At 45.4% G+C, this 26,223-nt stretch overlaps 1 protein-coding gene across 1 annotated transcript in view; it reads right to left on the reverse strand.

Annotated features, from left to right (window-relative positions):
* The window catches only part of DPYSL4 (dihydropyrimidinase like 4), a 71,725-nt gene extending 70,791 nt beyond the window's left edge, over positions 1-934 (reverse strand). The window contains exon 1 of the mRNA XM_040361365.1: positions 602-934. Within this exon, the coding sequence (XP_040217299.1) occupies positions 602-919 (318 nt within the window). The 5' untranslated portion in view covers positions 920-934. The remainder of the gene's footprint in view (positions 1-601) is intronic.
* Between the last annotated feature and the right edge of the window lie 25,289 nt (positions 935-26,223).

Raw genomic sequence — 26,223 nt, forward strand, 5'->3', positions numbered from 1 at the left:
ATAATTCTAATAATAATATAGGACTAATAATAATAATGAAATGATAATTATAATAATAATATAGGCCTAATAATAATAATAAAATGATAATTCTAATAATAATAAAGAGGCCTAATAATAATAATAATAAAATGATAATTATAATAATAATATAGGCCTAATAATAATAATAAAATGATAATTATAATAATAATAATAATAATAATATAGGCCTAATAATAATAATAAAATGATAATTATAATAATAATATAGGCCTAATAATAATAATAATAATATGATAATTATAATAATAATATAGGCCTAATAATAATAATAATAATATGATAATTATAATAATAATAATATAGGACTAATAATAATAATAAAATGATAATTATAATAATAATATAGGACTAATAATGATAATTATAATATTAATATAGACCTAATAACTCTGCTACCAGTAATAATTAACACTCTTTCACCACTAGTGCACATAATAAAATATTACCAATGGTGGGACCCCGCCAGTACTGGTAATGAGTGACATGAAGCCCCCAGTACAGAGGGGGGTGATGCTGCCATTACCTGGCTATGCCTGGCTGGTTCCTCCGCTGGGACAGACAGAGGTCCCTGTAGGTCCACCTTCTCAGCAGCTCCCATTCCATCCACACTGCCCAGGCTGCTGCTCTGACTGCTGGACTCACTGAGCCCATTAGAACCAGGACCAGGACTGCCCCCATCCATCTTCCTGCTGCTGCCATTCTTTTTGCCAACACTCAATGCCTCGAAATTGATGGTCTTATTCTCAAAAGCCCCCTCCACATTGCAGAACATGCCCCCATACTTCTGCCTGGGTTTGGGACTTTCTGAGCCCAGCTTGGAGAAGTAAGTGGGCACCTCTTCCTGGACTTTCTCTGCTTTCCTCCTTTCTGCCATGTCTGCTCCTGGCTTGCTGCTTCTCTGCAGGTTGTGCCCAATGATAATGTGAAGTGAAGTGTGCTCCTGGTCTGCCAGGCTGAATTTGAGGAAGGGGCCTGTGTGTACAATGTGTCACATAATAGCCCCCTGGGGGTACATTACCCCAGCTGGCAGCTCCATTTAGGGATGACTGAGCTGTCCAATGGGTGTGGTGCTGAACTGGTGACAATGACACCCTGGAGCTGCCCATCTTATAGGACTCAACAGATATTGTATATTTTTATCAGATCATTGAAATTCTTATTTTTTTTACATTCTATTTACTCAATCAGATTGACTTTCTGACGTGACAGTTTAGATGTGACAGTTAGCGTTATTTTTCTAATGCTTTAACTGAGAGTAACATTAGGAAAATTAAAGTCATCTCCTTCTCGGTTACTGTGCTAAACTTGTTATCATAGAAAAAATAAATAAATGAAATGATCTTCAATTTAACCACTTAAGCCCCGGACCAATATGCAGCTAAAGGACCAGGCCCCTTTTTGCGATTCGGCACTGCGTCGCTTTAACTGACAATTGCGCGGTTGTGGCTCCCAAACAAAATTGGCATCCTTTTTTCCCCACAAATGGAGCTTTCTTTTGGTGGTATTTGATCACCTCTGCGGTTTTTATTTTTTGCGCTATAAACAAAAAAAGAGCGACAATTTTGAAAATAAAATCTATATTTTTCCTTTTTGCTATAATAAATATCCCCCAAAAATATATATACATTTTTTTTCCTCAATTTGGGCCGATACGTATTCTTCTACCTATTTTTGGTAAAAAAAATCGCAATAAGCATTTATTGATTGGTTTGCGCAAAAGTTATAGCGTTTACAAAATAGGGGATAGTTTTATTTTTTTATTTTTTTTACTACTAATGGCGGCGATCAGCGATTTTTTTCGTGACTGCGACATTATGGCGGACACTTCGGACAATTTTGACACATTTTTGGGACCATTGTAATTTTCACAGCAAAAAATGCATTTAAATTGCATTGTTTATTGTGAAAATGACAGTTGCAGTTTGGGAGTTAACCACAGGGGGCGCTGTAGGAGTTAGGGTTCACCTAGTGTGTGTTTATAACTGTAGGGTGGTGTGGCTCTAGGTATGACGTCATCGATCGAGTCTCCCTATAAAAGGGATCACTCGATCGATGCGCCGCCACCGTGAAGCACGGGGAAGCCGTGTTTACATACGGCTCTCCCAGTTCTTCAGCTCCGGGGAGCGATCGCGAGGGGGCGGCTAGAAACGAATAGCCGCGCCCTCATCCCGGATCACTCCTGTAGCCACGGGAACCGCCGCATGTACCGGGGGGGGGTCCCGATCGGACCCCCGACCCACGTATAGGCAGGGACGTACAGGTACGCCAATGTGCCTGTCCGTGCCATTCTGCCGACGTATATGTACATGCGGCGGTCCGGAAGTGGTTAACCACTTAAGCCCCGGACCAATATGCAGCTAAAGGACCAGGCCCCTTTTTGCGATTCGGCACTGCGTCGCTTTAACTGACAATTGCGCGGCTGCGCCACGTGGCTCCCAAAAAAAATTGTCGTCCTTTTTTTACGACAAATAGAGCTTTCTTTTGGTGGTATTTGATCACCTCTGCGGTTTTTATTTTTTGCGCTATAAACAAAAAAAAGAGCGACAATTTAAAAAAAAAAATCTATGGGGCAGATCCACGTAGCGGATCGTAATTTTCGGCAGGAGTAGCGTATCGTATTAACGCTACGCCGCCGCAACTTTGAGAGGCAAGTGCTGTGTTCACAAAGCACTTGCCTCTAAAGTTACGGCGGCGTAGCGGAAATCTGCCTGCGTATGGGCGCGGAATTCAAATGTTAAAGATGTAGGCGTGTTTTATGTTCATTTTACTTGACCCAACGTAAATTACGTTTTTTTCTGAACGGCGCATGCGCTGCCCGTGGGGGTATCCCAGTGCGCATGCTCGAAATTCACCCGCAACAAGCCAATGCTTACGACGTGAATGTCATTCTAGGCAAAGCCCTATTCGCGAACGACTTACGCAAACAACGTAAAATTTTCAAAATTCGACACGAGAGCGACGTCCATACTTAACATTGAGTACGCCTCATATAGCAGGGGTAACTTTACGCCGAAAAAAGCCTTGCGGAAACAACGTAAAAAAAAGCGCCGCCGGACGTACGTTTGTGGCTTTCTAGCTAATTTGCATACTCGACGCGGAATTCGACGGAAGCGCCACCTAGCGGCCAGCGTAAATATGCACCTTAGATCCGACGGCGTACTAAGACGTACGCCAGTCGGATCTAGCCCAGCTTCAGGCGTATCTTGTTTTGTGGATCCAAAACAAAGATACGCCGGAGCAAAATAGATACGCCGTCGTAACTTCTTCGTGGATCTGCCCCTATATTTTTTACTTTTTGCTATAATAAATATCCCCCAAAAATATATAAAAAAATTTTTTAGGCCGATACGTATTCTTCTACATATTTTTGGTAAAAAGCGTTTATTGCGCCTACGTCTACAAAATAGGAGATAGAATTATATAATTTTTATTAATATATTTTTTTTACTAGTTATGGCGGCGATCTGTGATTTTTATCGTGACTGCGACATTATGGCGGACACATCGGACACTTTTGACACTATTTTGGGGGCCATTGTAATTTTTACAGCGAAAAGTGTTATAAAAATGCACTGGTTACAGTGAAAATGACACCGGCAGTGAAGGGGTTAACCTGTAGGGGGAGCCGAAGGGGTTAAGTGCTTCCTAGGGAGTGATTAATACTGTGTGGGGGCGTGGCTTTGCGTGTGACGTCACTGATCGTCCTTCCCTATGACAGGGAACAGACGATCAGTGACAGTCACACTAGGAAGAACGGGGAAAGGTTTGTTTACACTTACCTCTCCCCGTTCTTCAGCTCTGTGACCCGATCATGGGACACTGGCAGCGATCGGGTCCGCGTGTCCCGCGGGTGCGGTAACGGAGCACAGGACAAGGTCGTGAGCGTGACTAACAGCTGGGCTCTTAAAGGTGATGTACAGGTACGTGGATGTGCCCAGCCGTCCCCTAGTGCCGACGTATATTGGCGTGAAGGGGTCCTTAAGCAGTTAAAGTCTAAAAAAACAATTTGGAGGTCCAAAAAGGCTACAAAAAATTAGAATTTTTTTTTTTTTTTTTTTATACTTACCAGAAGTGGCTGTTACTAGGCAGATCTCCTAATCTGCCTCTTCCTTGTCCCCGGTGGGTCTTCTTTGTTCTCCTCGTCGCACTGCCTCCTGAGAAATGGGGAGCGGTGTCTCCTGAGAAATGGGGAGCGGTGTCTCCTGAGAAATGGGGAGCGGTGTCTCCTGGGAAATGGGGAGCGGTGTCTCCTGGGAAATGGGGAGCGGTGTCTCCTGGGAAATGGGGAGCGGTGTCTCCTGGGAAATGGGGAGCGGTGTCTCCTGGGAAATGGGGAGCGGTGTCTCCTGAGAAATGGGGAGCGGTGTCTCCTGGGAAATGGGGAGCGGTGTCTCCTGGGAAATGGGGAGCGGTGTCTCCTGGGAAATGGGGAGCGGTGTCTCCTGAGAAATGGGGAGCGGTGTCTCCTGAGAAATGGGGAGCGGTGTCTCCTGGGAAATGGGGAGCGGTGTGTCCTGGAAAATGGGGAGCGGTGTCTCCTGGGACCTGGTGTGTGTCCCTGGAGACATCCGCCCATTCACATAGCGTCGCGCCGCTCGCGCATGCACAGTAGGGAATCAGGCAGTGAAGCCGCAACGCTCCACTTCCTGATTCCCTCACCAAGGATGGCGGCGGGGCAGCCGAGACCCGAGCCATTGCTCATCTTCTGCTGCCGACATCGCGGGCACCCTGGACAGGAAAGTGTCCTTATTAAAAGTCAGCAACTACAGTGTTTGTAGCTTCTGACTTTTATTTTTTATTTATTTTTAAGCCGGACCTCCGCTTAAACCCCAAAAAGTTTATATATTGTAATTTACCAATCTCTAGACGTGGAGGCTGCATTTGTTTTTTTCTTATTTTTTTGTTTGCCTTTCTTTATTCTCACCTGGTGATCCAGCCACCAGTAACACACTTCTGTCACCACTCTGGATGGAGGAGTACCGGAAGCCATTCTTGGCAACAGCATTGTCCATTTGGGAGAAGGTAGTGTAAAGCCTGGTACACACGATCGGATTTCCATCAGACAACGCATAGGACTTTTGTTGGCAGGGAGTTGGCTGTGAACTTGTCTTGCATACAAACGGAAAATAATTGTCGGCCAACAAACACAAAACCACTTGTTTTTTTCAGCTCTCTGGCGCCACCCTTTGGGCAACTTCTGCGAAAGGTTGTGTTATGGTGAGCATTGCTTCTGACCATGCGTGTTTTTACTTTGGATTTTTTTCTAAGGGACTTGAGTACACACGATCGGATAATCCGACAACACACATTTCTTCTCGGAAAATTTGGAAGCATGCTATCCAACATTTATTGTCGTAAATTCCGACAATTGTCTGATGGAACGTACATACGGTCGGATTATACGACAACATCCTGCAATCACACAATTCCCGTCGGAAAATCCTGCAACCCTTTTAAGTGCAGTTGCTGTAGATCTAAGGGGGACATGCAAAGAAAAAAAACAAAGGCCCAGATTCTCAAAGGAGGTACGACGGTGTATCTCCAGATACGCCGTCGTATCTCTGAGTCTAGCAGGTCGTATCTATGCAAATGTAGAAAATATAATCAGCGCAATAAAAAACACATATAAAACAAGCAGCTGAACACTGGGATTCAATTAATAAAATTCCTGAAAGTAAATAAAAAATAGGTAGTGCAGCGCTAAAAGTCCAATAATAGAAAGTCCATAAAGAATCTTTTCTAAAGTGACTGGTGATGAGTAGAAAATCATGCAGGTGCTGTAGCGTGGAATAAAGCAGAAACACCTCCACCAATGGTAGCAATGGCCGCTCACCTCACAGATATGACCCTCTATTAGATTAGGTCATCTACAGCATTCCCATAAGGGTATCTCCAATAGCAAGGGAAATCCAGCAATGATAAAGAGGTCTCCAAAAGGAAGGTCAGCAGTAAAGCATCCAATCCAAATATAAAAGAAAAAGGCACATAGTGTTTCTCCGTGGAGACAGGGCAGTAAAATGTAATGAGTAAAAATGCACTTACAGAGCAGGGCACTTAGTCCAGTGCCAAGAGTAACAGGCGTGTGTGTGACTGTGATAGCGGGTGACGTCACGCTCTCCCTACCGAACGTTACGTCCCAGGGGCGGGACTTCTTCAGCGGATGGGACGTAACGTTCGGTAGGGAGAGCGTGACGTCACCCGCTATCACAGTCACACACACGCCTGTTACTCTTGGCACTGGACTAAGTGCCCTGCTCTGTAAGTGCATTTTTACTCATTACATTTTACTGCCCTGTCTCCACGGAGAAACACTATGTGCCTTTTTCTTTTATATTTGGATTGGATGCTTTACTGCTGACCTTCCTTTTGGAGACCTCTTTATCATTGCTGGATTTTCCTTGCTATTGGAGATACCCTTATGGGAATGCTGTATATGACCTAATCTAATAGAGGGTCATATCTGTGAGGTGAGCGGCCATTGCTACCATTGGTGGAGGTGTTTCTGCTTTATTCCACGCTACAGCACCTGCATGATTTTCTACTCATCACCAGTCACTTTAGAAAAGATTCTTTATGGACTTTCTATTATTGGACTTTTAGCGCTGCACTACCTATTTTTTATTTACTTTCAGGTCGTATCTATGCGCCTGATTCATAGAATCAGTTACGCATAGATTTCTATTAGATCCGACCGGCGTAAGTCTCTTACGCCGTTGTATCTTAACTGCATATTTACGCTGACCGCTAGGGGCGTGTACGCTGATTTACGCCTAGAAATATGTAAATCAGCTAGATACGCAAATTCACGAACGTACGCCTGGTCGACGCAGTACAGATACGCCGTATCTTGCTCATTTACATATTTGATGCGTAAAACAATGGAAGCGCCCCTTGCGGCCAGCGTAAATTTGCGCCCAAGATACGACGGCGTAGGAGACTTACATCGGTCGGATGGAGCCAGAATTCAGACGTATCTGGCTTCAAGAATACGGCGCATAGATACGACGGCGCATCCGTGGACTTGCGCGGCGTATAAGAAGATACGTCGGCGTAAGTCGTTCGTGACCCCCGGCCATTGACTTTATTACAGCTCTCATCCAGTACCCTAGATGGCGAGAAGATAAGAGGTAACTTGCCACCCAAATCAAACCAGCAGCTCCTTCGGGGGTAGTGTTACATATAATCCAGTATATATCCCCTAGTTTGTAGACGCTGTAACTTTTGTGCAACCCAATCAATATACGCTTATTGGGATTTTTTTTTACAAAAATATGTATCAGAATACATATTGGCCTAAATTTATGAAGAATTTTTTATTTATTTTTTATTATATGTGTTTTATAGCAGAAAGTGGTTATAGCACAAAAAATAAAAAATGCAATGGTGATTGTCACGGTCTCTGCCCCTCCCTGGTCCTTACACCGCAGAGAGCTGTCCCCTGCTGTGTTATGTACTCTTTGCTGTGATTGTTTGGAGTGTGGTTGTATTCCATTGTTTGTGTCTGTCTGCCTTGGAAGAAATTTATATAATGGGAATCCATCCCATTATATAAATTTCTTCCAAGGCAGACAGACACAAACATCCAGTCCATGTGGAGGGAGGGGGACTCCTCCAGCAGCCCCACCCTCCCCCCAACGATAAGACTGTTTACTGATGAGAAGTTTGAACACACCTGACCGGTGTGTCTTTTTTATTGGACAGTTTAACCCTCCCTGAATCCAAGGGGGAGGGGGGAGTGTCTTGGAGTTGAATACCTGTTGTAACATGTGCTGGAATAAAGGCAGTTTGGTTGTTTGCCATCCCGGCTCCTGCTTTCTACATTGCCAGTCTGTGCGGTCCTAGGCTACGGCCAGCGACTACAGACCTACCCCCTTTGTCCTTCTCCATCCGAGTGACCAAGTCTGCCAGTCCTGCAGCCCCCATCTTGGGAGTGGATTAACCCTGTGATCGCCAGGGTTGTGAGTAGAGCAAACTAGGTCCCTATGTGTCCAGGACTACCCCTGCCTGACAAAACTCTGTTATTTCTCTTGTTTGGCCAGCCTAGCGCGAATCACCTTTTACCAGCACAGACTCTACTACCCTGCTGTGCGTTTATACTATGTTACTGACTCTTGTGTTGCCTGGCTTTGATACCTGCTACCTGGCTGTGTGTTAACCTCCTCTACTGTTAAATAAAAGGCTTTGTGGATGTTCCTTCTTTCTGCGTATGTCTGTTATACTTACCGTATATACTCGAGTATAAGCCGACCCGAATATAAGCCGAGGCACCTAATTTGACCACAAAAAAATGGGAAAACTAATTGACTCGAGTATAAGCCTAGGGTGTCCATCTGCATGCCTCACTTTGCCTCACTGTGCCCATGTCCATGCCTCACTGTGCCCATGTCCATGCTTCACTGTGCCCATGTCCATGCCTCACTGTGCCCATGCCCCACTGTGTCCATGCCTCACTGTGTCCATGCCCCACTGTGTCCATGCCTCACTGTGCCCATGCCTCACTGTGTTCAAGACTAGACTTACGTTTAACATAGGAGTATATAGAAGGGGTGCCCGGATTTGAAAAATCGGTGCTCTCCGGCTGTAGGTCCCCCAGATAGCAAACTTTGCACACTTGTAGAGAAGAACTGGGGCTACGTGTGTGCCAAATTTCGGCCGACCAGTACCGGGTCCCCAAAATCCAGGAGATCAGGCGCAAAAAGGTGACTCGAGTATAAGCGGAGGGGGGCATTTTCAGCACAAAAATATATATATACTCGAGTATATACTGTACATCTCCGTCACAGTGATCAAATACCACCCCCAAATACAATCCCCATTTGTGGGAAAAAAAATTAAAATCTTCCGGAGCTCAAGTGGTTAACAGGAGTGGCCTTACTAATAGCTGGAATAGATCTCAGGCTCATTTGACCACGAAAGCCATCTACACTATGTCAAGGTAGGGGAATCCTGGGGAAAGGGGCGGTGGAGGGGCTTCAGGCCAAAAAAATGTAGAATTGTAGAAGAACCTTACACTAAAAGAGGAAAAAAAAGGGCCCATTCACTTGTTAGGACACAATGGCCCAGATTCACAAAGACTTACGAAGGCGTATCTCCAGATACGCCGTCTTAGGTCCGAATGGCCGCCGTCGTATCTATGCGCCTGATTCATAGAATCAGTTACGCATAGATTTGGCCAAGATACGAGCGGCGTAAGTCTCCTACGCCGTCGTATCTTGGGTTGCAATAATTACGCTGGCCTCTAGGTGGTGTTTCCTTGGTTTCCGCGTCAAATATGTAAATGAGCAAGATACGCCGATTCACGAACGTACGTACGCCCGTCGCAATTAGTTACGCCGATTACGTAAGACATACGCCGGCGTAAAGATAAAGCTGGTCTCTAGGTGGCGCAGCCCATGCAAAGTATGGACGTCGGAACAAGCGTATCTTTTTACGTTGTTTGCGTAAGTCGTACGCGAATAGGGCTGTGCGTAAATTACGTTCACGTCACAGGCATTGAGCCGTCGTATATTTGGGCATAAATACAACGTGATACTGAGCATGCGCGCGCATGTGCCGTTCGTTCGGCCATGCATCTACATGGGGTCAAGCCTCATTTTAATACAACACGCCCCCTACAGCCTACTTTGAATTATGCGCGCTTACGCCGGCCCATTTACGATACGCCGCCTTAACTTAGGAGGCAAGTGCTTTGTGAATACAGCACTTGCCTCTCTAAGTTGTGGCGGCGTAGCGTAAATACGGTACGCTACGCCCGCGCAACGTAGATCGCCCGTACCTGAATCTAGGCCAATATTACAAAACTCACCTGGCATTACTCTTCATTTTGTTTGTTCTCCCCCTCATCTAGAAGGCTGTGTTTTGAAGTTTACAGGCTAAGGGTAATTACTGGAAATGCATTCACAGATCACAACTCCTAGCTTCCCCAAATAATTGTAAAGTTGCTTAAAGCGTAACTTTTGTCGAGAAAAAAACACTCCCCTCTGCGTTATTTATCTATATTGCAAGGAATTTGATCAACTTTGTTGCAGATTCCTTCCTTTTGTTATCCTGAAGGAATCGCTGCTTGTCTGTGTCCATGTGGAATCTGTAGTGGAGTGATTTTATAATTATCAATCAGATGCTTCACCTGCAGGGCTCTAATGAGGAAAGTGGCACAGTCTGCTTCCCTTTAGATGTGATTTCACTTTAAGAGTATTACACCAAAAATAACATTTACTACTGAGGGGTCTATATTGGGGGAAAGGGGGGTTTCTACTACTGAGAGGCCTGTACTAGGGGAAATGCAAGGGTGGGGTTCTACTACTGAGGGGTCTGTACTGGGGGAAAGGGGGGTTCTTCTACTGATGGGTCTGTATTGTGGGAAAAAGGGGGGGTTCTACTACTGAGGGGTCTGTATTGTGGGAAAAGAGGTGGGTTCTACTACTGAGGGGTGGGTACTGGGGAAAAGGGGGGGTTCTACTACTGAGGGGTCTGTACTGGGGGGGAAAGGGGGTTCTACCACTGAGGGATCAGCACTGGGGTAAAGGAGGGGTTCTACTACTGAGGGATATAGACTGGGTGGGAAGGGGGTTCTAACACTGAGGTGTCTGTACTGGGGGAAAAGGGGGGGTTCTACTACTGAGGGGTCTGTACTGGGGGGAAAGGGGGTTCTACTACTGAGGGATCAGCACTGGGGGAAAGGAGGGGTTCTACTACTGAGGGATATAGACTGGGGGGGGAAGGGGGGTTCTAACACTGAGGAGTCTGTACTGGGGGAAAAGGGGGGGTTCTACTACTGAGGGGTCTGTACTGGGGGGAAAGGGGGTTCTACTACTGAGGGAAAGGAGGGGTTCTACTACTGAGGGATATAGACTGGAGGGAAAGGAGGGATTCTACTACTGAAGGCAGAGGCGGCTCTAGGCTTTGTGAGGCCTTAGGCAAAACTTAACATGGGGCCTCACTCATGCCCATGATGGGAAGAATAATTCAAGGACAAGAGCCTCTTCCCCACAACCCTGGCCGGTGGTTGTGGGGGTCTGTGGGCAGGGGGCTTATCGGAATCTTGAAATCTTGAAGCTCCCTTTAACAAGGCGGCCCCCAGATCCTGCTCTTTAAAAACTGGGGCGGGGGGGGCCACCCAGTGATGTCATCTGGTGTCACCGATATTCACTGGTTGTTAGGGACACTGGCGACCCTGCTCCTGAGTCAGGACTCTTAACACTGCCTGAGCACAGCAACGTCAAGGTCCCCTGTCCCTCAAAACTGGGGTAATGCATTGGGCAAGTTGGGTGGCCGTGAGGCCCCTGTGAGTGCAAGGCCTTAGGCGACCGCTGATTTTGCCTAATTGAAGAGCCGCCTCTGACTGAGGGATATAGACTGGGGGGAAAGGGGGGGTTCTACCACTGAGGAGTCTGTACTGGGGGAAAAGAGGTGGGTTCTACTACTGAGGGGTTGGTACTGGGGAAAGGGGGGGGTTCTACTACTGAGGGGTATGTACTGGGGGGTTCTACTACTGAGGGATCAGCACTGGGGGAAAGGAGGGGTTCTACTACTGAGGAGTCTGTACTGGGGGAAAAGAGGTGGGTTCTACTACTGAGGGGTTGGTACTGGGGAAAGGGGGGGGGGTTCTACTACTGAGGGGTATGTACTGGGGGGTTCTACTACTGAGGGATCAGCACTGGGGGAAAGGATATATATAGAGGAAATGGCTCTAAGGTCCCCAGACCAAGGAGCCAAATGCAAGAGGGTTTTTTTTGGGCCATGGTTGGACTATCGCGGTACTATTGGCAAGGTTTGAAATGTACAAAAACTTCACTTCGCCTACCCCATTAGTAGGTCCATTCGTTCATACCAGTGCCTTCCGTCGCCATCCGAGACCCCATGTGGTGGCCACTGCCCTTTTCGCTTTTTGCGCAGGGGCTTTTAGGTGAGCAGCTGAGCCTTATGTTCCCCAATGTATCCTTGTAATCCATGTTTAATCTTTCATTGTTTGACGCATGTCATTCTATTATAGACTCTCTTCTGATGAAGCGGCACTAGCCGCCAGGGCCGCTGATAGGCCAGTACAGCTGGCCCTGTTGTACCGGGCCCGGGCAGCAGGGGGGCCCGGCAAACCCCCACAGAGAACAAATTAATGTAGGGGAAAAAAAAAAAAACCTCCACAGCCCTGACCGGACATCGTTATACAGGAGGACCCTATACATCCCCCCCCCCCCATCATTGCTTTTTACGTTTTTACTGTAATAGAACACTACCTTCCGTGTTCCGTTCGTGTACTGTAGGTTGCAGCTGGAAGGGACTATTTTTTCTATTTCGGGCGCGGAAGAATATCTCATCTCTTCTCTTCCGCGCCCGCTCCTAATGCTGGATCAAGTCCCGTCCAGCGTGTTCTTCCCTGGCGCCGCCCACGCAACCCTCTGCACTGTAACTACTTGGCGAAAGCGGGAGGGACTGTTTCTTCTATTTTGGGCGCAGAAGAATGTCCCAGCCAGCGCGTACTCTACTTTGCCTTCCCTTGCGCCGCGGATTGATTTCTCTCCCTCCACGTGAGAGAAGGAGAAGAAGAAGCAGCTGGCATCTGTCAGGAATAGTTCGTGGACAGTGCAGGCAGCAGCAGGATCAGGGAGGAAGTGACTCCCGGCTAACAGGTGTGTGTGCTTGCTTGCTTTGGGGAGGGGGGAGGAGAAATCAAGATCTACTGCATCAACCAGCATCTATACATTATGGCATTGGTGGCATAAGTGGCACTATCTGCAGGTAGCACATGCGTTACTGCCCGTAACGCATGTGCTCCCTGCACAATATGACATTGGCGGCATGGCATGGGTGGCACTGTCTTCAGCACAATATTGTATTGGAGGCATGGGTGGCACTGTCTGCAAGTAGCACATGCGTTACTGCCCATAACACATGTGCTGCCTGCAGCGACAGTGCCACTCATGCCGCCAATGCCATATTGTGCTGCAGACAGTGCCACCCATGCCGCCAATGCCATATTGTGCTGCAGAGACAGTGCCACCCATGCTGCCAGTGCCGTAATGTGCTGCAGAGACAGTGCCACCCATGCGCCAATGCCATTATGTGCTGTACACAGTGCCACCCATGCCCCCAATGCCATATTGTGCTGCAGACAGTGCCACCCATGCCGCCAATGGCATAATGCCATTGACAGCATAGGTGGCACTGTCTCTGCAGGCAACACATGCATTTTGGCATTAGTGTCATGGCTGGCACTGTCTGCAGCACATTATGGCATTGGCGGCATGGATGAGAAAAATAATTATCACTTGTAAGCAAACCTGCACCTTGTTTCAAGGCGGGGTCTGGGGAGGGGTCAGGGGTGGGGCCAGGGGTGGGGCTGAAGGAGGGGCGGGGCCAGGGGTGGAGCTGTAGGGGGCCCCGTCAGGTAGGCTGTACGGGGCCCCATGATTTCTATCAGCGGCCCTGCTAGCCGCGAAACTAGTCAAGATGTTCGATACGACTTCCAACCCACTGTTCTTCTCCCCCTTCTGGGATTACTACACTGGTGTTATGTTGGTCATTTATTGTATTTTTTAACTCTTCATTGTCCAATCATGTTTTTTTGATTTTGTATTCAATAAAATGTTTCTTATTATTTATGTTCTTTTTGTACATTTCAAACCTTGCCAATAGTACCGCGATAGTCCAACCATGGCCCAAAAAAAACCCTCTTGCATTTGGCTCCTTGGTCTGGGGACCTTAGAGCCATTTCCTCTATATATATATATATATTTATATTTTGGATGATGGTACGCTCCCTTTAAATGTTTAATTATTTTTCACCCTCAGAGGTAATTTATTAAATTACTGGGGGAAAGGAGGTGGGTTCTACTACTGAGGAGTCTGTACTGGGGGTAAAGGGGGGATTATACTACTGTAGGGCTGAAACAACTAACCGATTATGAAATTAATCGATTACAATTTTCATAATTGATTAATCGGCCAGTAACATAATGGGGTTAAAAAAAAATGAGCCCTTTATAGTACAAAAAAGCAAATCGCTACTGTAAATATTACTTTCCCTGTCCCACAGAAAAAAAATTAACCCCTTACAGTAGCGATTATTTGCACTTTTTGTACTTATTTTTGTTTTTTTTTAACCCCCATTATGTTACTAAACATCTCAGGCCGGGGTCACACCTCTGTTTTTTGCAGAAACCATCTACAGTTCATTTACATGTTTTCCTATGGGACACGTTTACATCCATGATTTTTTTTCAGCTGCTGCGTATTTGGAAAGGGCAAGGACTTTTTAACGCAAAACGGTGCTATTTTTATTTATTTTTTAGTTCAATATACTTCAATGGAGAAGCTTCAGAAAAGCATGCAATATGTTTTTGCGGCAATTTGTGTTTTGTAATCTGCCCAACAACAAATTGGCCCAAAAAAAAAAAAAAAAATGCAATTTTTTTTTTTAAGGCTATTATCCGATTAATCGAAACAATAATCGGCCAACTAATCGATTATGAAAATAATCGTTAGTCGCAGCCCTATACTACTGAAGTGTCTGTACTTGGGGTAAAGGGGGGTTCTACTACTGAGAGGTCTGCACTGGGGTAAGGGTGGGTTCTTCTACTGAGGGATCTGCACTGAGGAAAAAGAAGGGGTTCTACTACCAAGGGGTCTGTACTTGGCACTACAATTGTCATTATATGCAAAGGGAGGGGGGGGGGGGGGACACCATGTTTTACTGCAGCTGGTGAGACCAACCCTAGTGATGCCTCTGACTGCGAGTCTCAGGAGATTTGGAGATGTCACTACTATGCTATTCACTGTTCTCTTTGCTGGAGGCTCTGACATGGGGAAGCAGAGCTCTACCTTTACCAAGATGTGAGTGGAAGTCAATGCAATGCAATGTAATGAGGAAAAGATCACTTGCAGAGAGACCAGAGACCAACTGGTGACTAGTCTTTTGCCCTCAAACGTTTAAAAGGTTGTTAATACAGTTCCCCTTTTACATGCTTGGAGCAGACGAGGATTGTTCGCTGCTCCACTAAATTATCCCTTTTTTTTTATTTTATTTTTTTACTTGTTTTCTAAAAATCAATAAAAACTATTAATACAGCCAGAATAAATGAGACATTTTGAACCATCATTTTTATTAAAAATTCAACAATAAATTGGATACTTTACAAATAAATATAAATTCTTTAATATATATATATATATAGAGAGAGAGAGATATTTTATCATATTACATTACAAAAATATCTTTAAAACTTTTAACCGGCAAACAGAAAAAAAAATGTCCTTTCAAATACCTAATTTTAGCACTATAACAAACATGACAGTCTAAAGATATGGTTATCCATACAGCACGGAGTAAGGGCACCTCTTGCCATGTAATAAATACTATTTGTACATGATTTACAGTGGATATTGTACAGCAAGATACATTGGTTACGAAAGGTAAATACATGAATACATTATTCCACCTTCACAATTCCCTGAGTCTAAACTAAACCCATTACTGTGCTAAAACACACTGACATAGTTAAGGTACTGATGGTGTGACTGCTGTAGGGACCCTTTGGACATCAGAAACTACCCCCAAGTAAATATAATCTGTACGGTTACTACAAGAGTTTAGTTTACAAGCTGTGTAAGGCACTCAGGGGTGTACCAAAGGCTACAGACAGATAATCAAAGAGTAAAACGTACACTAACAGCCACAATACAGAAAGAACCGGAACACGGTGTTTGTATCCATGGTACTTTGGGGTTGATCTACACAGACATGGAAAAAGGGGAGTTTGTGGCCCACAACAACCAATCAGAAGACAACTTTGATTTTGCAGTGAATTTAATAAAGTTTATAAAATTATTATATAACAAAAAAAGTGTTTTCTGGCTTCCTCTCTTTCTCAACTCCAAAATGATGGACCTTGCATTAAAAAAAACATGTGAATCAAACTGTATAATCTGTGCAGCTACCTAATGCCGCGTACAATTTCCGATGGAAAAAGTCAGATGGGAGCTTTCTATCGTACACACGACCGAGGAACTCGACGGGCGAAACACATAGTTTTGCTCGTCGAGTTCCTTGTTAGGCTGTCGAGGAACTCGACAAGGCAAGTTTCTCCATTCCCGTCGAGGAAAAAGAAGACATGGTCTTTTTTTGGCTCGACGGGATCCTCGACAGTTTCCTCGTCGAAAAATGTACACACGACCGGTTTCCTCGGCCAAAAAAAAATCCCAGCAAGTTTCTTGCTGGTTTTTGCCGAGAAACTCGTTCGTGTGTACGAGGCCTCAGGCCCCGTACACACGTCCGAGAAACCCGACGGGCAAAACACATCGTTTTGCTCGTCGAGTTCCTTGTGAAGCTGCCGAGGATCTCGGCGAGCCAACTTTTCCCATTGACTAACGAGGAAATAGAGAACGGGATGAATCCAGTATTGGATGAATGCCGGCTTTTTCTCAGGAATGGTGAACAGGTTTGAGTAGAAGCCTAGAAGCCTCTTATTTTTCAGAACAATGGCAAACGAGTCATGCCAGAAAAGCGTAGAGGTCTGTTCGATGTTTGGAGATGTTTGGAGACATTGACAGGTTGACAACATGAAGTGAGGCAGAGGCAGGGCTCTCATCGGGAGGAGGACTTGCTCACAGGTTTGGAAGATTTGGGAGTCCCGGGCCTGAATTTAGGCGTAGAGGTCTGGCAGAAACTAAAAGAACTATTCCTAACTGCTAAGGTAGATGGCATACCAGCCTGAGGCTTCCCTAAAAGGGCACTGCAAATGAGCAAAACACAAGCCTTTGCATAACAGGTCAATTTGAAATATTGGGTGGCGTTTTTATTGCCAATAGCTAGAAGCAAAGGGCAAGAGAGGAACCCACTTAGGCAGAATACTGCCCCACCTATTGTCATATTACAAGCCTATGTTAAAGTGTAGTTATTTTTTATCTTTTTAGTAACCTATGCTCGAATAATTACAATTAGATCTGATTGGTTGCTTTGGGAAAAACTTCAGCTTCCTTTGGCTCCTGTTTTAACAAATGAAGTGCATTGTGTGTACCTTTAGGGTTAGCTGTGGATGACGTACCTCAAGTTAAGTTTAGTTCAGACAGAAATGACAACACCTGCGTTCACATTGAATAGAGATGAGAAACATTTATGTGACTGTTGGTTGTATTATAGCAAGTTTTCACGGTTATTTGTATCAATAAATAGGATGCAATACAATAACTGGAGAAATATAAAGAGTTATATGAAGTTCTTCATGCAGAGATTTCTCAACATCAGTGCAACCAGAATATATGGAGGAGAAATGGTGTGGGACAGGAGTGGCCATGGAAAGACAGATGAAGTAAGTAATCAAGGACATACAGGGAAAGTGTAAGGCCCCGTACACACGTCCAAGGAACTCGACGGGCAAAACTCATCGTTTTGCTCGTCGAGTTCTGTGTGAAGCCGCCGAGGATCTTGGCAAGCCAACTTTCCTCATTGAACAACGAGGAAATAGAGAACATGTTCTCTATTTGGCTCGACGAGGAACTCGTCGGCTTCCTCGGCCGAAAGTGTACACATGCCGGGTTTCTCGTCAGAATTCAGCTCCGATCGAGTTTCTTGCTGAATTCTGCCGAGAAACTCAGTCGTGTGTACGGGGCCTCATGCCGCGTAAACACGCTTGGAATTTCCGACAACAAATGTTCGATGGGAGCTTTTGGTCAGAAATTCAGACCGTGTGTAGTACAATTTCTCTCCGAATTTCCGACAACAAAAATTTGAGAGCTGGTTCTCAAATTTTTTCCGTCAACAAAAGACGTTCTTGTAAATTCCGATCGCGTGTGGACAATTCCGACGCACATATTTCCATGCATGCTCTGAATCAAGTACGAGACGGAAGCGTTCTGTCTGGTAAAACTAGCGTTCGTAATGGAGATAGCACATTCGTCACGCTGTAACGGACTGAAAAGCACGAGGCTGAAAAGCGCGAATATTCTCTCACCAAACTTCGACTAACACGACTGGTATTGAACTTCTCTTTAAAAGTGCCGTCGTACGTCTTGTACGTTACCACGTTGCAAAACATGGGGCATTTGTACCGGTATAGTCCCCATATCCAACTGGGTGGGTTGCTTTGGGTCTAGCCTCAGCAACTATTCCTTTGCCCCCACTCGCCCCATTTTTTGCAACTAACTGGGATGATGGTACATTTTTATTAATTACTATTTATTTTACTAGAGGCTATACTCCCATTTTTGTCTACGTTACCACGTTCCTGGTGTTCGGAATTTCCGACAACATTTGTGTGACCGTGTGTATGCAAGACAAGTTTGAGCCAACATCCGTCGGAAAAAAATCCACAGTTGTTGTCAGAATTTCTGATCGTGTGTACGCTGCATAGGAGTAAAGGAAAAGGAAAAAGTTGCAGAGGCATTGAAGCCTGATTGAGGTGTTCTTTTTCTCTTTATAGTCCAGTAGAATTTGTGAATTTTTTAATTTTGTCTTGGATAGAGTATGGAATCCCTCTCGTCATGCATGCCAAACTCTTGGTAAAGAGTGGAAGCCAGGGCTGGACTGGGACAAAAATTTGGCCTTGGATTTCATCCAGACTGGCCCACTTTGACAGGTGTCTCCCATGGCGGCCGGACAACTCCCGCCCGGCCACCCAAGCCCCCTCTCCCCCTTCACTAGCCGTTCTACTTTATTAGAGTAGAACGGCTGGTACTGGTACTCTTAAAGGCAGTACCAGTGGGGATCGAAGCTAGACATTATTTCACCCGGGGCAAAGAATCAGTTTGGTGCCCCCCCCCCTTATGGGACAAGATTAGGCAGAAGTGAGAAACTCCCAGGCCATAGCTGTTGAGTCAGCTGTCTGTCCCCTCCCCCGTGCTCCTCTGTCGTCGTCCCTGCTCCTCTGGTCCTCCCCCTGCTTCTTTGTTCCCCCCAGGTGAGCGCTGTGGGGAGGGAGAGGAGGTGAGCGCTGCGGGGAGGGAGAGGAGGTGAGTGCTGTGGGGAGGGAGAGACAGAGGAGTAGATGGGGGTGGCGGTGGTCCGCTGTCACTGAAGCCGGCCCACTGAGCCATCGGCCCACCGGGAAACCCCCTGTAGTCCCAATGGCCAGTCCATCCCTGGTGGAAGCTGGAGTTGGGATTTAGGAGATACCAGCTGTGTATTGTGCTGTCTTCAGAAGGACCTCAGTGAGCTACTCAGCCAATGCTATATACCAGTGATGGCGAACCCTGGCACCCCAGATGTTTTGGAACTACATTTGCCATGATTTTCATGCACTCTGCAATATAGCTGAGCATCATGGGAAATGTAGTTCCAAAACATCTGGGGTGCCAAGGTTCGCACTGCTATATACAGTCACGGCCTGATTGGCTATAACTCACCTGATAAATTCTGAATAATCAGTTTCAGTATGCCATAATGAGCACTGAAGCGCTGATAGAGGAGGTCATCCCAAGACTTGCCTTTAGAAAGGATGCAAGCAGTCCTTTGTTGGTGGAACGATCCTATATTAGGATTTATGTTATGGATCCGTTCAAGTCAAATGCTTTAAATTGCACATTGGAGAAATTTCCCTTAAAGCTGAATTTTAAGGTCATTTAGTATCTTCCCTTGCAGTGGGGCTGTCCCTACAAGGGTTAAATGCTCATTTATGAGACGAGGAAAAGCAGTTTTATCTACCTGATCCTCTGCTCACACAAGCTCCTCCATGCTGGAAACCAGAACCCGCAGCCTCTTCTTCCCTATGCTCCAGCAGTTGGATGTCATGGGATGTCCTCAAGCCAGACACAGGGCCCATAGACCTGCTTTTCACATAGGGACACAATTCATTTCTGGAGCATGGGTGAGCGTCTGCCCCAACATGTGTGCCTTTGGTTGCCCATCCATGGGTTAGACTATGAAAACAGAGGATGGTAGTACAATGTCTCACTGACTGAACATCTACATACCATATATACTCGAGTATAAGCCGACCCGAATATAAGCTGATGCACCTAATTTTACCACAAAAAAATGGAAAAACGTATTTACTCGAGTATAAGCCTAAGGGGTGGGAAATGCAGCAGCTACTGGTAAACAATGCCTATCTGCAGCCTCACTGTGCCCATTTTCAGCCTCACTGTGCCCATCTGCAGCCTTACTGTGCCCATCTGTGCCCATTTTCAGCCTCACTGTGCCCATCTGCAGCCTCACTGTGCCCATCTGCAGCCTCACTGTGCTCATTTGCAGCCTCACTGTGCCCTTCTGCAGCCTCACTGTGCTCTTTTGCAGCCTCACTGTGCTCTTTTGCAGCCTCACTGTGCCCATCTGCAGCCTCACTGTGCCCATTTGCAGCCTCACTCTGCAGCCTCACTGTGCCCACCTGCAGCCTCACTGTGCCCATTTGCAGCCTCGCTTTGTTTACAGCCTCCCGCTGTCCACTGTACTGCTACAACAAAATGGAGGTGACTCTAAAACACTGCAGGCTGTCGTTAGACCTCTAGAGACGGATTGCTAGCGATATCCAGACCTCTAGAGGCAGTCGCAGGAACAGCTCAAAGCGGCCCCAGAGAGACCAGAGAGCAGCAAGTGGGACCCTCACTCAAGCTATTTTGTAGCCTCACTGTGCCCATCTGCAGCCTCACTGTGCTCTTTTGCAGCCTGGATTGCCAGCGCTATCCAGACCTCTAGAGGCAGTCGCAGCAACAGATCAAAGCGGCCCCAGAGAGACCAGAGAGCAGTAAGTGGGACCCTCACTCAAGCTATTTTACAGCCTCACTGTGCTCATCTGCAGCCTCACTGTGCCCATCTGCAGCCTCACTGTGCTCTTTTGCAGCCTGGATTGCCAGCGCTATCCAGACTTCTAGAGGCAGTCGCAGCAACAGCTCAAAGCTGCCCCAGACAGACCAGAGAGCAGTAAGTGGGACCCTCACTCAAGTATAAGTCGAGGGGGGCATTTTCAGCACAAAATTTTTTTTCCTGAAAAACGTGGCTTATACGCGAGTATATACGGTAGTTCTTTTATTTTAATTGGGCTTTAAAGGATAGTCAGAAGGTACAGTGGAGAGACAGTGGGACGAAAGAATAGTAAATAACAGAAAGTAGAAGAATAGTAAGAGAATGAAAGACACCCATGAGGCAATGGCACAGAATGAGGAAAATAATGCATAGACAGGAAGAAATCCAACAAATAAACGCATTCATGAGTAAGCATACATTTAAATCATGCACTAGACCTTAACATTGTGTTCTTTATAAAGAATCACATATTCATTTTGGATTTCAAACATTTCATCGGGACAAGTGGCAGTAAATACTTCAGAACTAGTTAATACTGATAATGTTATAAAATGAAAAATACAACATTTTGCTTCCATATAGAGCCACGCAGAGGCGCTATACTGTGCCACGTGTCCTGGAATTCACACTCTGTGGGGACACGGACCATAAAGACACTCATGGAGGTCTAGCTGAATGGTAAAGTTTGGTTGGACCAGCTGCAAAGGGGACAGCTCAGACTCCTCGACGGAAGGCCTGAAAAAAGGTTTGGGCAGAATTTTTTTTCTCTGTGATTGGCAGATGCACTCAAGTCATCCGTTACAGAGTTTTCTGGCCTTTTGGATTTTATGAAATAAAGTCAATGAAAGTGAAGGGGCCAAAAGCAAGCAGCTCCCAGCATTCATTTATAGTACCTGTATGGACCTGTATTAACCACTTAAGCCCCGGACCTTTAGGCAGCTAAATGCCCAGGCCAGGTTTTGCGATTCAGCACTGCGTCGCTTTAACAGACAATTGCGCGGTTGTGCGACGTGGCTCCCACGTGGGAGCTGCGGTGGCTCAACGCGATTGGCACTGCGCTGACAAGCCATTCACCTCTGCAGCTAGGGGTTCGGATCCCGGTCTTGGCTACATGTGAATTGAGTTTGGTGGTCTCAGCCCGGCTCCTGGTGGGTGTGCTATGCGAGGTAAGCCTGCGCTTAGTACGCCCACCCCCCTCCCACAAAAACCACCACACTTACACGCATTTGAAATTGGGTTAACATGCACGCACTTTGACCACGCGGTCTCTAAAAAGAGAGGCGAAGGACTAACGGGGCTGGTTGAGCGGGCTAGATCCTCTCACCCCCTTATAGGGAGTCCCTCTGCCCCGTTGGGCTTCAAAGCGGAGCAGGTAGGGCGGGCTGTGTGGGAGGACCCCCTCACGCACCCGCCATTGCCACCCGGGGCATGGAGAAAGGTGGCAGATTACCTCTGGGGGAGGCCTGCCTTCTCCCAACTCCTGCAGTCCGGCTCCTCTCTCGAGTACACGCACAAAATACACTTAAAAAAAAAAAGAGTTTAATAAACCAAAAAAAAAACGTCCGGACCGCGGAACCCCCGCTTTTAGTGTTCAATACAGGTACAGGTTTAATTGTAAACTGGACTTTACCTAATACGTTTGCAGTAAGTCAAGCTACAAATTCGACATGGTAAACACTGGCAAGTAAAGCACCTCTGTGCACAGCTTCTTAGCAGGAAAGGCAGGCAGGCTACGCCTGAATTCTGGCAGTGTCAGCGCTGTGCAGCGACGGAATCACAGTGCTTCCCATGTAACACAACACAAAGTGCTGAACTAAGCCATGATAGCGATTCCATTATGAAGAAGAGGCAGAATGAATGGCAGAGAACCAAGTGCTCACCAACCATGAAGGTATATCAGGGCCCCTCATACGCAATATTACTGTTGTGCACACATAGGCGTGCGCACAGGGTGTGCCTGGGCACACCCTAATCACTCCATGTGCATTAGCATTATCCAGGGACATCACCAGGTGGGTGGTTGAGGGTGCCAGTGGCCAGTGTAAATGCCCCCCTTATATTATAGGCTAGGTTCAACAGTAGGAACACGTTACGCCTGAATATAGAGCGTAACCTAACATGCTCCCAATCAACTGTCTCCCACCACCAGAGCCTAATTCTGTGACTGCAGGTGGGGTTCATGTGTGTTTGAGATTTGGGGTGCACACCCTAATGCCATAGGCTGTTCACACCTATGTGTGCAAATATCCCTTACCAAGATTTCAAAGGTTCTGCTCTCCCAAAATAGATTTTTTGGTTATGGATGGGCATTGACTGGGTCATTCAACTGCCAAATGTCTCTAACAAACTACAGCCATCATCTCCCTGCAGGACATCGAATGTTGTCCTTTTACTGAAGTTGTATTATTCCTGCAGCTATCTGACTTCAGTACAATTATTTTTTTATTTAACAGTGAGACTATGGCAGGAGGGAAGAGTTCAATCACATGGAGCGCCAACCCACCGCAATTGCGTTTTTGAGGTTCACCCATGCAGTGTTCATTTTGGCAACAAATTTCGGTTTCATTTTTTGTCTTATGCCGCGTACACACGATCAGAATTTCCGACAAGAAAAGTTCGATGTGATCTGACATTTTCTGTCTGAATTTCCGATGGCAAAAATTTGAGAGCTGGTTCTCAAATTTTCCAACAGGAAAAGTTCTTGTCGGAAATTCCGATCGTCTGTCGGCAATTCCGATGCACAAAAATCCTATGCATTCTGTACGTCACCGCGTTCTGTACATGTTGTACGTCACCGCGTTCTTGACGGTCGGAATTTCCGACAACATTTGTGTGACCGTGTGTATGAAAGACAAGTTTGAGCCAACATTCCGTCGGAAAAAAAATCCACGGTTTTCTTGTCGGATATTCCGATTGTGTGTACGCGGAATAAGTCTAATGCCTTATACACGATCGGAATTTCCAATGGGAAAAGTCAGAGTTTTTTCATCGGATATTCCGACCGTGTGTATGTCCCATCTGACTTTTTTTCCATCGGAAATTCCGACGGAGTTAGAAAGAGAACATTCTCTTTTTTTCCGACGGAAAAAAATTCTATTGGAAATTCGGTTCGTCTGTACGGAACTCCAACAGAGAAAAAAAACACGCATGCTCAGAAACAATTCAACGCATGCTCAAAAGCATTGAACCTAATTTATCTAGGCTCGTTGTAGTGTTGTACTTAAAGGGTCACTAAAGGAAACATTTTTTTTTGCTGAAATGACTGTTTACAGGGTATAGAGACATAAAAGTTAACTGATTCCTTTTAAAAATGATTAAAAATAGATTAAATTCAATCATATAATGTGCCTGTAGTTTCACTTTAGTTTTTAAACTGGTTTCATGTTTATGTGAAGTAAAGAGACCCACAGAACAAAAACAAACAAATCCAGGGCAGTGTTTTGTTTTTAAAATGAATCTGATTGGTTCTGAGGAGTTTTAGACACACAGCTTGGACCACAGTGAAAAGCTGCCATGAGATTTTTCATAAGGAGCCAGACAAGCAGGAAGTGTGGAGATCAGAGCAGAATTACAGCAACTTCAAAGCAAAAACTAACAATGAGGACATGAAACCAGGACTGCAGTAAGGTAAAGGAAGCTATTTAGCTAAAAAAAAAAATTCCTTTAGTGATCCTTTAACCCTTTTTTTTGACGGTCGGAATTTGGTGTGTCCGTGTGTCTCCGATCTTGTCTACAGGGCATTAGGACTAAAATGGCATTTTAGTTCTAGTCCCATTTTAGTCTTCTGCAATTGTTTTAGTTTTAGACGTATTTAGTCGACAATGTCCTTTGTTTTAGTCGACTAAAATCTCCCGTACATTTTAGTTGACTAAAGCCCCGTACACACGATCCGAATTTCCCGATGGAAAAAGTCCGACATATGAAATTCCGACCGTGTGTATGCCCCAATCGGAGAAAATCCATCGGAAATTCCAATGAATTCCATCGGAGTTTAAATATAGAACATGTTCTATTTTTCTCCGATGGAATTCCAATGTGCTTTTGGTCGGGCAAAAGCCCGATTGTGTGTACAAGGCATAAAACAAATTTTAGTACTCTAAAATCTAATGGGTGTAATTAAATTGTAACGCATTAGTTAACATTTCTCTTCAATTTCCAAACTCATTATATACGGCTGGAATGAAAAATCTAATATGTTAAAGGAGTTGTAAAGGAAACATTTTTTTGCCTAAAATTAATGTCTGCAAGGTAGACAGACAGAATAGTGTAATGATTCTGTTAAAAAACGAGTAAATACCTATTAAATTCCTTCATCTATATCACCTCCGGCGTTCTAGTTTCTGTTCTCTCATTCACTTCCTGGTTTGCGGCGCTCGTTCATGTAAGAACTACATTTCCCAGTATGAATTGCGGCACACCCAGTAATTCACACCTCCTTGAAGTCTCTAACACGTAGAGAGCGTCCTGCAGCACAGATGTAGTTCCCAGGAGGGGGTGAGCACGTCACTGACCACCGCAGTAAACCCTCCCTTCACGGTGGTGAGTAACAATCAGACAAGCAGGAAGTGAACAGAACAGAGAAGAAATAGAGCAACTTCTGAGCAAAAACGAACAATGAGGAAGTGAAAAGAGGAATGTCTGCAGGTAAAGGATGCTTATTATGAAAAAAAATGTTTTCCTTTACAACTCCTTTAATATTTGAGATTTTGAGGTATGAACATGCACTACAGACCAGTGTTAATTTTGAAGTCAAATTTCAATTTAGATGTAGTCTTAGACCTCGTACACACGATAGGTTAAACAGAGGACAACGGTCTGAAGGACCGTTTTCATCGGTCAAAACCGATCGTGTGTGGGACCCCATAGGTTATTTAACCATCGGTTTAAAAAAAAAGCCAACTTGCTTTAAATTTAACCGATGGATTCCTAACCGATAGGTCAAAACCGATCGTTAGTAGGCACGACCATCGGTTAAAAATTCACGCATTCTCAGAATCAAGTCGACGCATGCTTGGAAGCATTGAACTTTGTTTTTTTCAGCACGTCGTTGTGTTTTACGTCACCGCGTTCTGACACGATCGTTTTTTTAAGCGATGGTGATTAGGCGCGATGGACCATCAGTCAGCTTCATCGGTTAACCGATGAAAACGGTCCATCGGTCCGTTCTCATCGGATGGACTGATCGTGTGTACGCGGCTTTAGTCTTTTGACTAAAATGCCATTTTAGTTTTAGTTGTATTTTAGTCGACTAAAATAGTATTAATTTAGTCAACTAAAATGTTTTAGTCGACAAAATTAACACTGTACCCATGCAGTGAACCCATGGATCTCCATGTGATTGATCTATAAAACAGTATCACCATTGGCTTTGCACCTCCCTTAAGGGCAAAAAAAGGGTATGGTGTTGGGCAGGGCTGGACTGGGACACAAATTTGGCCCTGGACTTC

Source organism: Rana temporaria, chromosome 8 (assembly GCF_905171775.1).
Source record: "Rana temporaria chromosome 8, aRanTem1.1, whole genome shotgun sequence".
Taxonomy (NCBI): Eukaryota; Metazoa; Chordata; class Amphibia; order Anura; family Ranidae; genus Rana; species Rana temporaria.